The sequence below is a fragment of the Silene latifolia genome, chromosome 7 (genome assembly GCF_048544455.1).
Source record: "Silene latifolia isolate original U9 population chromosome 7, ASM4854445v1, whole genome shotgun sequence".
Classification (NCBI taxonomy): domain Eukaryota; kingdom Viridiplantae; phylum Streptophyta; class Magnoliopsida; order Caryophyllales; family Caryophyllaceae; genus Silene; species Silene latifolia.
The window spans coordinates 124,863,390-124,879,194 of NC_133532.1; the positions used below are offsets into that span (position 1 = coordinate 124,863,390).

Consider the following 15,805-nt stretch of genomic DNA (forward strand, 5'->3'; position numbering starts at 1 on the left):
CTGCATCAGAGTAAGCAACAATAGAGAATCGTCGGGAGGGTCGAAGTTGTAACCCATGGGTGCACGTTCCCTGCAATTACCTGTAGATACGCTTGACAACCAACAAGTGAGATGTTCGAGGAGCATGCATAAACTGAGACACCAAATGCACAGCAAATGTAATATCAGGACGTGTCATAGTTTTTGTTTGAAGGTGTGTCCAAATACCATGGACACGGCTCAAAATACCATGGACACGCGTCGGACACGTGCCCAAATAAAAGATGAAAGTTAGACACGGCTTTACAGGTGTCCAACACGTTTTGACGTGTGTCCGACGAGTGTCGTGTTGAACACGGGTGTCTGACACGGGAACACCGATTAGGAGGAGTGTCCGTGCAACCTAGTTCATACCAACAGATTTCATGAGGCCATGATTAAACTTTTATTGAAGAGTTTAAATAAGGAAGATCGCCGCTCTAATAGTTTTGAAAGCATACTACAATAAGTATTTTAAAACTCATACGTTGAGTTTAATGATTTTTTTATGCTTGTTTGATTGTTTCTCTTTCGATTGCACGAGTACAAATACAATTTTTTTTTTGGCAACGTTGAAACAAATAATTACATTCTCATGGCCCTTTTAGCTAGACCATGAGCACACTTATTTACATCTCCAGGGATAAAATTACAACTTATTTTTTTTTTTTCTTTTTTTTGACAATCGGGTTAACGAGACCTACAAATTAATAGCACGCTTAGCTATCCTATGAGCGGCTTTATTACAAATTCTAGGAACATAAGCAAAAGTAACACAATGAAAGTTTGCCGCTAGATCGGTTATATCGTCAATAGTGTTCCTTGTCCAATGTTTGAGTTGAGATAGCCGTAGGATTTGGGCAAGAACCTGAAGACAATCAGAGAAAATTACAACTTAAACAGTGAAAGAAAGGCAACAACATATCAAATCTCACTTAAAGCCGCCCCGTTAGGAGATGCTGCTTTTTAACTAAACCTGCCACCTGCATCAAAAGTTGAAGGCAATCCGTTGAAATTACAAATACAAATTTAACACTCCTACTCTACATATTTCGGAAATGTCGTAACGTCTTTTATTAACCAATTGATCATTTCGGTAGAACAAGGAAGAGCATCGCCTGTGGTATGGTAAAGTATTTTTCAAGACATAAGAGTCGAGCAACATACACAAAGTTAACCAAGTGGTGTTAGTTCAGTGGTAGCTGGGTTAAACCTTGAAGCTTGCAGAAATGCAGGAGTTGAGAGGTCTCAGGTTCGACTTACCAGCTGAGGCGATGATCACTTGGCCACTGCAGCTCCCGAAGGGGGTGGCTTACATGGTCCATGTGGTGATGCGGGAATGCTGTTGGGTAACAGGCGTAAAAATTGAGCGGAAGCGTGGACCTATTACCCTCTTGCGGGAGTGTAATTATAAAATGGACAAGACGATAATAAATACGTCAACAAAAATAGAGAATATGGACACCGATTTTCTACGTGGAAAACCCCTTTGAATAAGGGTAAAAACCACGGGACCCTTAGGCCGCTTAATATCTCCACTATAAGCAAAATAATGGGAACACAATGTCTTTCCTGGTACTCACTAGGAGATTACAAATATTATTCTGACTACCCGGATAAACACTCGGGCTCTCAGAAATAATATTCTAAATGTGTGGGACTCAGTCGGAGATTTTATGCCTTTCCGACTGGATACCGTCTTGTGAGGATTATTTGAGAGCGTACCACACCAACTCTCAAACTCTCTCGTATTTTTCTCTCACACTCTTAGTAAGTGGCTCTTATTTCTCACTTACTAGTTTATGTGTTTCTTTGGGGATGTGTGTTTGTTGTTTCTTTGAAGCTTGCCTTTTATAGTACTCACGGACATCGCACATTTTGCAATCGAGCACACTGCACATTTTGCAATCGCACGCTAAGTTTGACAAACATGTACACTACACACTACTTTTTCAACAACTCCAGCACTCCCAACTTTCTTTCCTTTATTTAATGAATGTGGCCCCCACTTGGAGGGACCACACTATTCCAACAATTCTCCCCCTCCCGACTAGGTGGGGACACTGACATACCCGCCTTCTTTCGACAAACGTCGAGCTTCTCCATGGGTAACGTCTTCGTCATCATATCCGACCCATTATCGTCGGTATGGATTTTCTCGAGCTCTAGGAGATTGGAATCTAACACATCTCGGATCCAATGATATCTGACATCTATATGCTTGGACCTGGAATGGAAGGTGGGATTCTTCGCGAGATGAATCGCACTCTGACTATCACAATATAGTCGATACTTCTCCTGTTCCTGACCTAACTCTTGTAAGAACTTCTTCATCCATAAAAGTTCCTTACAAGCTTCAGTTACCGCAATGTACTCCGCCTCTGTAGTGGACAAAGCTACACACTTTTGTAACCTGGATTGCCATGATACTGCTCCCCCTGCATAAGTCATCGGGTATCCGAAGTTGATTTTCGGAGTCGAATCTCCGGCTAGATCGGCATACGTATATCCATCTAGCACGTGGTCGCCTTGACCAAAACATAAACACATCTTGGAGGTACCGCGCAGATACCTGAGGATCCATTTGATGACTTCCCGGTGCGCTTTTCTGGATTTGAGAGGAACCGGCTAACGACACCAATCTGCATAAGCTATGTCTGGTCTTGTGCACACCATTGCGTACATAAGACTTCCAACTGCAGATGCATAAGGAACTTTCTGCATCTCTTGTTCATCGGCCTCACTTTCAGGACATTGTCGAGAGCTCAACTTGAAATGACCAGCTAGTGGAGAACTTACCGGCTTCGCCTTATGCATGTTGAACCTCTCTAATGACTTCTCAATATACCTCTCCTGTGACAACCATATTTTCTTATTTTCCCTGTCACGGGAGATTTTCATTCCAAGGATTTGTTTTGCAGGACCCAAGTCTTTCATAGCAAAGTACTTGGTCATCGCCTTCTTCAAATTAGCGATCTTCATAGTATCACGACCAACGATCAGCATATCGTCAACATATAACAGGAGGATAATATTATCCCCGTCGGGAAACTTCTTCACGAATACACGGTGGTCCGCATGATCGTCTTCGATAGCCATGATCTATCATGAAGGATTCAAATTTCTTATACCTTTGTCTTGGAGCTTGTTTTAGACCGTACAAGCTCTTGTTCAACCGACACACTAAGTGTTCATTTCCCTTCTCCTCAAACCCCTCAGGCTGCTCCATGAAAATTTCTTCTTCCAAATCACCATGTAGGAAGGCTGTCTTCACGTCGAGTTGTTCGATCTCCATATCCATGCTTGCGGCCATGCCAAGCACAACTCGGATCGAAGACATTTTCACGACCGGAGAAAAGATTTCATCGAAATCTATTCCCTTCTTTTGACTGAACCCTTTCACAACCAACCTCGCCTTGTACCTTGGTTGTGAGCTATTTTCTTCAGTCTTCAACTTGAACACCCACTTATTCTTGAGTGCTTTTCTGCCCTTTGGCAACTCCACCAGATCATATGTGTGGTTCTCATGCAAGGATTTGATCTCGTCTTGCATGGCTATTTTCCACTTTTCCTGGTGAACATCCGCAATAGCCTCATTATAAGACTACGGCTCTCCCCGTCACTAAGCAATGCCCATATATCAGGTGAAAGGAGGGAGTTTGGCTTTCGATGCCTATCAGATCTCCTCACTTCTTGAGGTTGTTGTTGAGGCTGTTGGATCACTTGATCTTGTGGTGGCTCTGGCACATCACCGTCAAAATCATCATTGTGATTTTCTCCCCCATGATCATCATTCCCTTCAGGAGCTTTTGGGTCCACATTAGCTGGACTCATGGGGTCAGACTTTGGTTTTCTTGGCTTCTCAAAGTCTTCTATCGTCTGATCTTCAAAGAATACCACATCTCTACTTCTGAAGATCTTCTTATCTACCGGGTCCCATAGACGATAACCGAAATCTTCTTCCCCATACCCAACGAAGATGCATTGCTTCGTCTTCTTTGTCAAGCTTGGCTCTTTCGTCTCTCGGGATATGAGCAAACGCTCTGCATCCGAAGACTCTCAAGTTCTTGTAGGAAACTTCTTTTCTGTCCGGACTCTCTCAGGGATATCACCATCCGAGGAGGGCGAGGGGGATCGGTTAATCGGGTAGACAATTTGTCCTTAGTGCTTCTTTCCAAAACGTTTTTGGAAGCTTCGCGTGAGAGAGCATGGACCGAATCCTTTCTCCGATTGTCCTATTCATTCTCTCTGCCACACCATTTTGTTGTGGTGTCTTGGGAACCGTTTTCTCGAGCCTAATTCCATGGCCTCGACAATATTCTTCAAACGGACCCCGATACTCACCGCCGTTATGCGCTCTAACGCTCTTCAACTTCATGCCAGTTTCTCTCTCAACTTTAGCATGAAACACCTTGAATGATTCTAGTACTTGGGACTTGTTCGCCAAAGCAGAGGTCCAGATTTTTCTAGAATGATCATCAATGAAAGTCACGAAATACAATGCACCGTCATGTGACTTTTCTGTTATGGAACAGACATCTGTATGGACTAAATCCAAAACGTTGCTACGCCTTTTCCGAGGCGTTCTTTGAAATGCCACCCTATGTTGTTTCCCAGCCAAACAATCAACACAGGGTTTTAGGGGCACACCTTTTACTTCAGGGAGGATTTGCTTACGAGCGAGGATTTGTAGGCCCTTCTCGCTCATATGCCCGAGCCTTTTGTGCCAAAGCTCGGTAGAGGCATCTGGTGCAACAATGTTTGCCTCTCCATGACTCACTTTCGCTTGAGTCATATAAAGTGTTCTCTGCTTCTTTCCTCGCGCCACGATCATAGAACCTCTAGTCAACTTCCACTTGCCATCATTGAGTTGATCGCAATAACCTTCATCATCTAACATCCCTGCAGACATTAGGTTTTAGCAGGATGTCGGGAACATGTCGGACATTCTTGATGTACCAACTTATGCCCAGTGTTGGTTTGCAAACAGACATCTCCAATACCAATGATTTTGGAGGAACCATCATTTCCCATTCTTACACTACCGTGATTTAGCAGTATAAGTATAAGAGAAGAAGTCGACATTTGAGGTGATGTGGTATGACGCGCCAGAGTCAACAACCCACATACTATCCTCACATGCCACATTTAGGTAACCATCGTCACCTATGAAAAATACTTGAAGACTAGCAGCTACGGCCTTTGGTTTCACCTTGGCTTTCGTGATCATTGTTGCGAGATTTTCCTTTCGCTAGATCACGTTTCCTTAACCGACATTCATTTTGCTTGTGGCCCGGCTTCTCGCAATAGTAGCAGGTAACTTCTTTTCTGGCCTTCGATCTCCCCCTGGATTGATCGCGCTTTTGCGACCCTTTGCTTTTACCTCTTCCACGAGAGGTTTCTGCAACATGGACTTCCACAGAGTTGGAAGTACCAAATTCTTTTCTTCTAGCTTCTTCATTAAGCAAGCTATCTTTCACAATTGTCATTGTGAGGTTTCCTTCTGGAACGGAGTTGCTTAAAGACACTACAAGCGTTTCCCGGTGTCCGGGAGGAGCCGAGAAGTAAGAGTGCTGAACCTCATCTGCGAGACTTATCTTCATGCTTGTTATCTGGTTTAACAAGCCCTGGTAGTCATTGAGGTGCTCCACCATGCTACGACCGTCTTTGTACTCTTGTCTCACTAATCGTCTAACTAGAGAGGCTTTGTTGAGAGCCGTCTTGCGTTCGTACATGGACTCCAATCTATTCCAGTGTATTAGCCTTTGTGTCACCGGCTACATCTTTGAAAAACACTCGATCGATAAATTGACGGATCAATCCGACAACCTTTCGATTTAATGTATTCCACGCATCTTCCGTTTTATCAACGGGTTTCGTCGAAGATGCGACGACATGGTACATGTCCTTACAATAAAGAATATCCTCCATTCTTGGCTTCCATATTGGATAATTGGTCGCCGTTAATTTTATCATGCCACTGATTGTGACGGTATCCTCCATTTTTATAAATTACACAAAGTATACCGAGAGCTACCAGAGCTCTGATACCACTCTGTTGGGTAACAGGCGTAAAAATTGAGCGGAAGCGTGGACCTATTACCCTCTTGCGGGAGTGTAATTATAAAATGGACAAGACGATAATAAATACGTCAACAAAAATAGAGAATATGGACACCGATTTTCTACGTGGAAAACCCCTTTGAATAAGGGTAAAAACCACGGGACCCTTAGGCCGCTTAATATCTCCACTATAAGCAAAATAATGGGAACACAATGTCTTTCCTGGTACTCACTAGGAGATTACAAATATTATTCTGACTACCCGGATAAACACTCGGGCTCTCAGAAATAATATTCTAAATGTGTGGGACTCAGTCGGAGATTTTATGCCTTTCCGACTGGATACCGTACTGACAGGATTATTTGAGCAGTACCACACCAACTCTCAAACTCTCTGTATTTTTCTCTCACACTCTTAGTAAGTGGCTCTTATTTCTCACTTACTAGTTTATGTGTTTGCTGGGGATGTGTGTTTGTTGTTTGCTGAAGCTTGCCTTTTATAGTACTCACGGACACTGCACATTTTGCAACTGAGCACACTGCACATTTTGCAACTGCACGCTAAGTTTGACAAACATGTACACTACACACTACTTTTTCAACAACTCCAGCACTCCCAACTTTCTTTCCTTTATTTAATGAATGTGGCCCCCACTTGGAGGGACCACACTATTCCAACAAATGCATGGGCCCCGGGGGGACTCAACCCCCTCGTCATCAAAAAAAAAAAAAAAACATACACAAAGTTGACCCTCACCATCCAGATGTTCCGGTTTTGCACAAAATGTAAGCGAGGTAATCCTGATAACAACATAGGGTCTTAAGGATGAAGGGAGCCGAACCTCTTGAATGATACCCATACCAAAGAACGGGTAATTCTCTGTCTTCCGGTCCTTAACCAGCTACACAGTTACAATGTCGAGGAACTTGTAGATTGGTGTTTCTTGTCATCTTCAGAAGGCGTCAATGATGAAGTCGACATTGCAGCATGATCTGATGATGATGCAAGCTGAGCTAAGGCTGGAACTGCACCACCTGGACAATTAACACAAAACTCATTCAAAATCAAAACCCTGTTTGGCAATGTTTTCAAATTCCGAAACCACCTCAAAATGTCGCTTCTTTCTAACCAGAGAATCCGTTTTCTGTTACTTTTGGCTTATGATAGATTGATGGAATAAGAGCAAAACGCCGCACTAATGGGTTGCACTTATGATAGAATAAAGCAAAATCATCAGTCGAAATTTACGACAAATTTACCATTATGGGTCACATACATAATGAACCTGTGTGTTGTTAACGCATATAAAAGGTTGCATACATTCAAACCCACTTACCCAAACATTTACAGGTGCCCTCCAGACACTAAGATAATATTGTTATGTTGTTCTTATACTTTGTTACTCCGTATTAAAAAAAAAAAGGGTAAGCAAGCGCTCAAGCCATGAGCTTGCTATGGCATACTAGAACTATAATCCTCCAGGATTTGAGATACTGGTTCTATAGAAAAAAGAAACGTATTTTTTAGAGTCAGAGACATTGGCAGCAGGCCAATATGGACGATTTCTTTTCCGTTTGAGTGCGTGGGTGTGAGATACGGGAAGAAAGCACTAACCTGCCTGGCCAGCACAAGCTGAAGAGAAAACAATTACAGGAGGACCCTGAAAACAATCAACATAACAAAGAACAAAATTAGACTCGGAATCCAACTTGGTGAAGACCATTTAATCCTAATGACTCAGGAACAACACAATCACGTAACATCAATCAAATTACTAGTTCACATTGTTCGAAGTTTGATATGCTGAGAAAAACATGGAGAGTTTAAAGCATCATAGTATGATAATCTTTGAGCAGAAACAATCCAGCAAAACATGCAAAGGTGTTGAATATCGTTCATCTAGACCGTAATAGGAAATAGGTTCTTACAACTATGCAGCAAAGTATGTTAATTCTGCATCGTTTTGACGTCATTAAAAATATCCCCGAAGAATGAAGATACATATAGAATGATACAAATGAACTAGGTTTGCAGTGTTATTCTGACCTGCAATGTCTTGCAAATTCAGGTAATACGATACTCCGGACTCCCCATTGATTGCAACACCATTCTTTATGCAGAATAGCTTTCAAGCGACGTATCAAAGAAATACATATCACGTGTTCAACCATTGAATGTCAGATCAGAATAATCAATTTGTGTCATATTACTTTGGAACTTTCAAGCTTGACGGCTCTAAAGTCAACTCAGCAGTCAACTCGACCAGTTTTACACTCACCAACAGTTATACTATTTCCATTTGACTTTGTCAGACATGTGTCACAGGTATGACATTATACTCTCCGTCTCGGTCAACTAAGACTTGAAGGACGGGCATACAAGTAACATCCAAAATTATTCATGAGAACTTCACCGCCCTAGTGAATGTACCCGGCTTGAATCCGAACTAAACTGGATGGTATACATAAAAAGAAAAACAAAATCAGTTCATTTTTTCTTAACACCAGAACCTGAAACCAATGTCATCTTTGAAAGTACTTCTATTTCTGTCTTTCTTAAACATAATCTGCAACGCATCAGACAACATCAACACCACAAACTTCCTCAAGGGTGAAGAATCAATAGTCTCCAGCAATGGAACTTTCAGACTGTCATTTTTCAGTCCACCAAACAATACAAATCGGTATGTCGGTATTTACTATAATAAGCTTCCTGTGATGAAAGTAGTGTGGGTTGCAAACAGGAATAACCCATTAAACGACTCATCTGGTTCATTTCAAATTTCCAAAGATGGCAATCTTCAGGTACTAAATGATCGAAAACATATCTTGTGGTCATCAAATGTCACACTCTCACGGGTAGCTACTAATATGTTGAAAGCTCAGCTTCTAGATTCAGGAAACTTAGTGCTGTTCAGTTCCAAAAATAGCATTATATGGCAGAGTTTTGATCATCCAGTTGACACTATTTTGCCCCCTATGAGCCTCATGTATAACAAACGTATTGGCAGTAACTCTATGCTCAAAGCATGGAAAAACCCTTCAGATCCTTCTCAAGGAAGATTTGTTAATGGCCTTAGTCTTAGTGCTCTTCCTGAGATATTTATTTGGGACATGGGTCGCCCTTATTACAGAAGTGGGCCGTGGAACGGTAACATTTTCCTCGGACTCGAAGTTAAACATCCAGACTTCAAAAGTCGTGGGACTACTATTCAGACTGATGGCCAAGGAAATACCTCAGTAAATTATTTTAATCCCCCATTCCCTTCAACAAATTTTGAGTTATCCTACAATGGAACTCTAAGACATCAGCACTGGGATTATGCTAAGGGAGAATGGAATGTCTTATGGGAAGCCCCAGATGATGAATGTGAATTTTATGGAAAATGCGGAGAATATGGAAGCTGCAGCACTCTGAGTTCTCCGATTTGTAAGTGTCTGAAGGGCTTTAAGCCAAATGTTAAACAGGAGTGGGAATCAGGAAATTGGAGTAATGGGTGTACCCGGACGAAGCAATTGCTATGTGGAGCAAAAGGTGCCAAAGAGAATGTGTTTTTTAGCCTCCCACAGATGAAGCCCCCAGCAGATACAAACTGGTTGCAAGGTCTAGATCAAGACAGCTGTAGGACCCAGTGCTTGTCAAACTGTTCATGCTCGGCTTATGCATTTGATATTGGTGTGGGATGCATGACTTGGAGTGGAAACTTGATAGATACACGGCAGTTTTCGTCAAGTGGCGTGAATTTATACCTCCGGCTGTCACATTCAGAGCTAGGTAAGTGTTTTCTTCTTAGGGTCTCAGCATTATGGTAACATAGGTAAACATTTTCTTCTCATGCCTTGCTTGGGATGAGGACAATTGTAGACAAATGTTTCTTCTCAGGCCTTGCTTAGGTTGAGGGAAATTCTAATATGAGTAGTAATAACTCAAAACAAGAGGTAAATAGAGGAAAGTGATGGTGGCAAAGGCGGGAAATAATGGAGTGTACAGTATCTCTATATAGGATTAGAGGAGGTAACAGACTAATAGTGACCCATCTTTCTTAGATTAATGCATTCCTCCATGTTTGGAGTAATTTCCGTCCCTCCCCATCCCTTTTTTCAACCATCTCACCATTTTCTTCATCATCCCTTTGGTTCTGAATATATTACCTCGGTAATAATTACCTCATCCCAAACAAGCCCTTAGGATCAAAACACAACACAACATCGGATTCACAAATACATCTTTGTTTTCAGGTAATAACAAAAGGCTGCAAATAATTGTTACAGTAACAGCAGTTTCAGGGACAGCCACACTAGTTGCCATAGTGTACTTCTTGTGTAGAAGAAAGGCTAGACAAGGTGACAACTCACTTTCAAAACCTTTGGATATAGCTAAATAGTATAACAGGAAATTTTCAAACCTTCAAAGAAAATTTTAAAAGCTGACAGTAACTTGTGATTGTTGAAATAATCAGCAAAGAGGAACAAAACATCGTTGGATATCTTAGAGGGGAATCCAAGCCTTGATAAATTCGAAGAGCTACCATTGTTCAAGTTTGAAAAACTTTCTGCTGCTACAAACAACTTCCAAGAAAGTAATAAGATTGGACAAGGAGGATTTGGTCCGGTGTATAAGGTAGGGTTTTAAAGTTTTCTAAAACAGTTTGGAATATATTGATCCATTATCTGATACAACCTTATCGTTTGTTTAACTGCAGGGTACACTGGAAGATGGACAGGAAGTAGCAATAAAAAGATTGTCAGGAACCTCTAGACAAGGGGTAGAAGAGTTCATGAATGAGGTGTTGGTTATTTCCAAACTTCAGCATCGCAATCTTGTCAAACTTTTGGGCTGCTGTGTAGAAGGCCAAGAAAGAATGCTCATTTATGACTACATGCCCAACAAAAGTTTGGATGCATTTCTTTTTGGTTCGTACATCTTACGATATATTCCATGATTTAAAAAAAAAAATCAGAATCCTTCTTGTCCCTATTATTTTTCAACTACGGTATTATAAACTATTGAGGAGCTCACTATTGTAACTCTTGACCAGATCCCCAGAAAAAGGGAATCCTTGATTGGAAGAAGCGCTACGGTATCATAGAAGGGATATGCCGGGGCCTTCTCTATCTTCATCGAGATTCCCGTCTCAAGATCATCCACAGAGATCTTAAGGCTGCCAACATTTTGCTTGATGAGAACCTCAACCCAAAAATTTCAGATTTTGGCATGGCACGAATTTTCGGAGGTAGCCAAAGTGAGGCTGATACCACAAGGGTTGTAGGAACATAGTGAGTATCTAATATATATTCTAGCTTGGTTTTCAATATCCAGTTCTAAGAGACCAACGGAAGTACTTGATTCCTACTCCATATTATATAAATATATTGGCTTAATGTACTGTAATTACTTAATGCAGTGGCTACATGCCTCCTGAGTATGCAATAGAAGGGCGTTTCTCCGAAAAATCAGATGTATTTAGCTTCGGAGTCTTGTTGTTGGAGATATTAACTGGTAAAAAGACTCGATGGTTTGATGAGTCATCATTGAGCCTTCTGGGATATGTAAGTCATACCTAAAAGGCTAAAAATATGGAATGAACTTGTTCATTCTGTCCTTTTTCTCTCATAGATCTCATTAATGTAGGTATGGAAACAGTGGAACGAGGACAATTACATTTCCTTGATTGATCCGGTAATAGCTTATCAAGGTTTTGAAGCAGAGATATCAAAATGCATACATGTGGGGCTTCTTTGTGTTCAGGAATATGCTCAAGATAGACCAGACATATCTGATGTCATCGCAAAGCTTAGTGCTTCAAGTACCGCAGAATTTCAAAAGCCCAAGCAACCGGGTTTCACTCGATTTATGCGTGATACGAGTTCTAGTACCCAAAGCCACCAGACAAGTTCCACGAATGGCCTTTCCATCACAAATATCAGCGGTCGATAGGTTCAAGGATTCTAAGAACATCAGAATTAGTTTTGAAACTGAACATGTATGAGCCTCCTTTATACAACATTTGAAAATTTTACAGCAAACTTCATAAAAATAGTAGAAACTATTGTAAATTTGTAAGTTGACATTTCCATATTATACTACAAACAATTTGTTTTTAGAACCATATTTTTCTCATACTGTACTTCTAGAGTTCTACTAATGTATATAGGAATGCAACAAAAAATCTTAACTTATTAACCAAGTGGCTTTAAACAGTGGTGTAGCGGTGCTAGAGTGTGGCGTCAGTTTTAATGTAATTGTTATGTATTTGTTTTTATTATGGGATTTCAAAGACGTAGTATTTATAAGGGCTTGCTTGGGATGGGAGTAATTATTAAGGGAATAATAGAGCTAAAATGAACTAAAAAATGGAGGGAAGGGATGGGGGTTGGAGAGAGAAATGGATAGAAAGGGAGTAATTGTTCCCTACCTCTCCCCCCAAGTAATGCATTACCTCCATATGGAGGTAATAATTCCTCCCTCACCTCCTCTTTCCATCCTCCACAATCACCACAAAGCACCAATCTCCTCCTATTTCTTCTTATTTTAGTTCTCATTATTCCCTTAATAATTGCTCTCATTCCAAGCAAGCCCTGAATCAGAAAAATTAACAATGTAATACGTCTGATGGAGTCTGAATACCCCACTGGACTCTTGGTGACATAATTAAAATGGGTGGACAACTAATTCGTTACGTTTTCATTCTTTTCTGAGGAGTACTTAATTCAAATGTAAAGAACTAGTTGAATCGGAGAGAGAACATTTTTCACTAGTACATCAAATTCAAGTCTATCCTCCTTAGCATATACTCCCTTCGTCCCGGTCAATTGTTGTCCTTTGGTTTTGGCACAAAGACCAGGGAAAGGGGAAGGGACCAATTACTAAATAACAAGTGGAATAAATTGAGTGTGAATGATCAAATTGCTCATCAAGTTCATTCTTAAAATAGAAAGGACAACAATTGACCCAGACACCCCAAAATGGAAAACGATAACAAATGAGCGGGACAGAGAGAGTAAACATTTTCTACCGGGATTCAACTTTGTCCGTTCGTCCCCCTCTAATATTTTAACCAAGATCCGCTATTGTACCACTTTCCCTAATATTATCGAAACACCAGGGGCGTTACGGTCATCCATATCCCACCCTAAACTTTGAGAAAAATCGTCATTCATATCCAACCCAATAAATTTAGGATAAACAGATATTCACGGGTAAAATTGAGACTGTCATCCTTAATATTAGCACAGCTTATATGCATGATGAAAATCGCGATTTGAAGATCGCAATTGAAAATCTGACAGAATCAGAAATTAACAAAAAAAAAATCACGACCTAATTGCATAAACTTGCAATCAATAATTAAAAACAGTCTATAACAATGTGAGAAATCACAGAAATCATGCGTAAATTAAGAGGAATTAGGGAAGAACCTGGTAATAAGAGTCTGGATTTCAATTGCATAACCAACAATTAGGGTTTAGGTATGAAATTAACGGCATTGTAGAGGACATTCTGACGGCAGTTAGTATTGCGCGCCAAATATTCGAGGGAAGTTGATTGTACCCGAAGCAACTTAGGCCCTCTTCCCTTCGGCCGAAACGAGTCGAACTGAATTGAAAGGAGTTCTAAGTTGAATTAAATTGAATGGAGCTGAAATAAGAGTTAATTTTGTGAATAGATGAGTTGAAGAGACGGGGATGTAGCAAATTACCCCTATAACTTATGAACTACGTGCAAATAAGCCCCTAAGTTTCACTTCTAGCAAATTAGCCCCACAACTTTTCAAAAATGTGCAATTAAGCACAAATCAAGTTTTTTACCATTTTTTTAACCAAAACCTCTTTTTTTCTATTATAAAAACTATTATAAATATATTTCTTAAATAATTAAATATAATATTTACATATTCAACGAAAAATGCGAAGCAGTTTTAGTATACACAAAAATTCGGTCATGTAGCTTTTCATTGTAACATCATTAATAGTTATCATATTACGAACATTTTTCGCCAAAATAAATAAATAAAATATTTGAACATGTTTTTTAATAAACAAGAATTTTAGGATTAAAATCTAATCAATAATTTTGATTTTCAATAATAGTAAAATATTTAATTAACAAATTTTATTATTAAAAATAAGATATGTGGTTAATTGCACATTAAGAGAAACTTATGGAGTTGATTTGCTACATTTATAAGTTAAGGGGCTTGATTGCACATGGTATCAAACTTATGGGGGTGATTTGCTATATTTCCCGTTGCCCCGAGAACTATTAAACCTGAATTGAACTGAATTGGATAGAGTTGAGCTGAACTTATTAGATGAGCTGAAATTAAACCGGAAACAATAGGGCATTTATGGGGAATTTGGGTAAAGCGGGTTTTTGGTAGCCGATTTTTTAATTTTGTAACCATAGTTTTGATTTGTGAATCCGTTTTGTACTATAATAGAGCAAGGCCATGTTTGGTAAACAACGAATTAATATTAGCAGAAGCAGATTTGACTAGCATAATGATTTAGCACGTTTGACTAGCAGATTTATTTAGTAAAATTGTTTTAGAGGTGTTTGGTAATTGACAGTTTTAGATTAGCAGATTATTTATATCCTTTGTAAAATGACAAATAAGGATATGAATAAATTATTTATTAAATATATAAAAGGAAGGTTAATATTTTTTAAGGGAATAAAGAAGACAATTTTTCTTCTTTCTAATCTGATAACCTAATGTGCTAGCATATTGCAAAATACTCCCTCCCAGTCGTCATAATGTTCCCCTTTGATAATGGCACGATACTTAAGGAAAAGTATTAAAATAGGAGTAAAAGAGTTGTGTGGGGTTGGTGATAGGAGAGAGGGATGAATTATTAGTAGTTAAATAAAGAATTGTGGGGCCAAAACATAAAAGAAAGTAATAAAATAGGAGTAAAAGAGTTGTGTGGGGTTTGGTGATAGGAGAGAGAAATGAATAAAATAAGAGTAAAATTTTCTAAAAATAGAAAGGGGAACATTACTTGAATAATCCGTTTTGGGAAAGAGGGAACATTATAGTGACTGGGAGGGAGTAGCATATTGGACCCAAATATGCTATTTCAATATGTCATTAACCAAACGCTCTAAATAGCATATTCGTAAGTCAAACATACTAAACTTCTCCAATATGCTGAAATTTGGCCAATATGTCAGTTACCAAACAGAGCCTAAAACCGTCTTGTAGAATACCAATTGAATTTTTTGTTAAGTTTGTTGCTTCTTGATAAATCTGAGTACTCTTTTAAAAGTTATAGTCTTTATTATTCATACCAACAGATTTCATGAGGCCATGATAAAATTTTCCATAGGAACAACTAACAACAAAGTTAAAGATTAATTTCACGTAATTTGTTCAATTGAAAGAAGTTCCAAAGGCTAAAAGTATACTCATAAGATAGACACCTAATTACCTAATTATATTCGTTATATTTTTCTCTAATAATTGTCTAAAATTTGAAGAAAAGTCTATTCTTGTTAAAGGTTTAATTATTTATATTGAAATAAATTATACTCCCCGGTATGTTTCATAACAATTGGTTAATTTAAACTTTTATTGAAAGAGTTTCAATACCGAAGATCACCGCTCTAATAGTTTTGAAAGCATACTACGACTAGTATTTTAAAACTCATACGTTGAGTTTAATGATTTTTTTATGCTTGTTTCTCTTTCGATTACACAGAGTACAAATACAATTTTTTTTT

The 15,805-nt window shown here is 39.3% G+C and overlaps 1 protein-coding gene across 1 annotated transcript; it reads left to right on the forward strand.

Moving 5' to 3' along the window:
- The first annotated feature begins 8,367 nt into the window (after positions 1 to 8,367).
- LOC141592982 (G-type lectin S-receptor-like serine/threonine-protein kinase SD1-13) lies at positions 8,368 to 12,119 on the forward strand. Its single transcript, XM_074413891.1, has 7 exons — positions 8,368 to 9,856; positions 10,321 to 10,425; positions 10,542 to 10,702; positions 10,785 to 10,995; positions 11,121 to 11,358; positions 11,487 to 11,631; positions 11,714 to 12,119. The coding sequence occupies exons 1-7, from the start codon at positions 8,602 to 8,604 to the stop codon at positions 12,017 to 12,019; spliced, it is 2,421 nt and encodes an 806-aa protein (XP_074269992.1). The 5' UTR covers positions 8,368 to 8,601; the 3' UTR covers positions 12,020 to 12,119.
- The last annotated feature ends 3,686 nt before the right edge of the window (positions 12,120 to 15,805 follow it).

Bases quoted from the DNA above. Each gene is read 5' to 3' on its own strand.
- LOC141592982 (XM_074413891.1), top strand. From the start codon at position 8,602: ATGTCATCTTTGAAAGTACTTCTATTTCTGTCTTTCTTAAACATAATC. The intron at 9,857-10,320 runs GTAAGTGTTTTC...CTTTGTTTTCAG, and splicing joins GCTGTCACATTCAGAGCTAG to GTAATAACAAAAGGCTGCAA. The intron at 11,632-11,713 runs GTAAGTCATACC...TCATTAATGTAG, and splicing joins CATTGAGCCTTCTGGGATAT to GTATGGAAACAGTGGAACGA.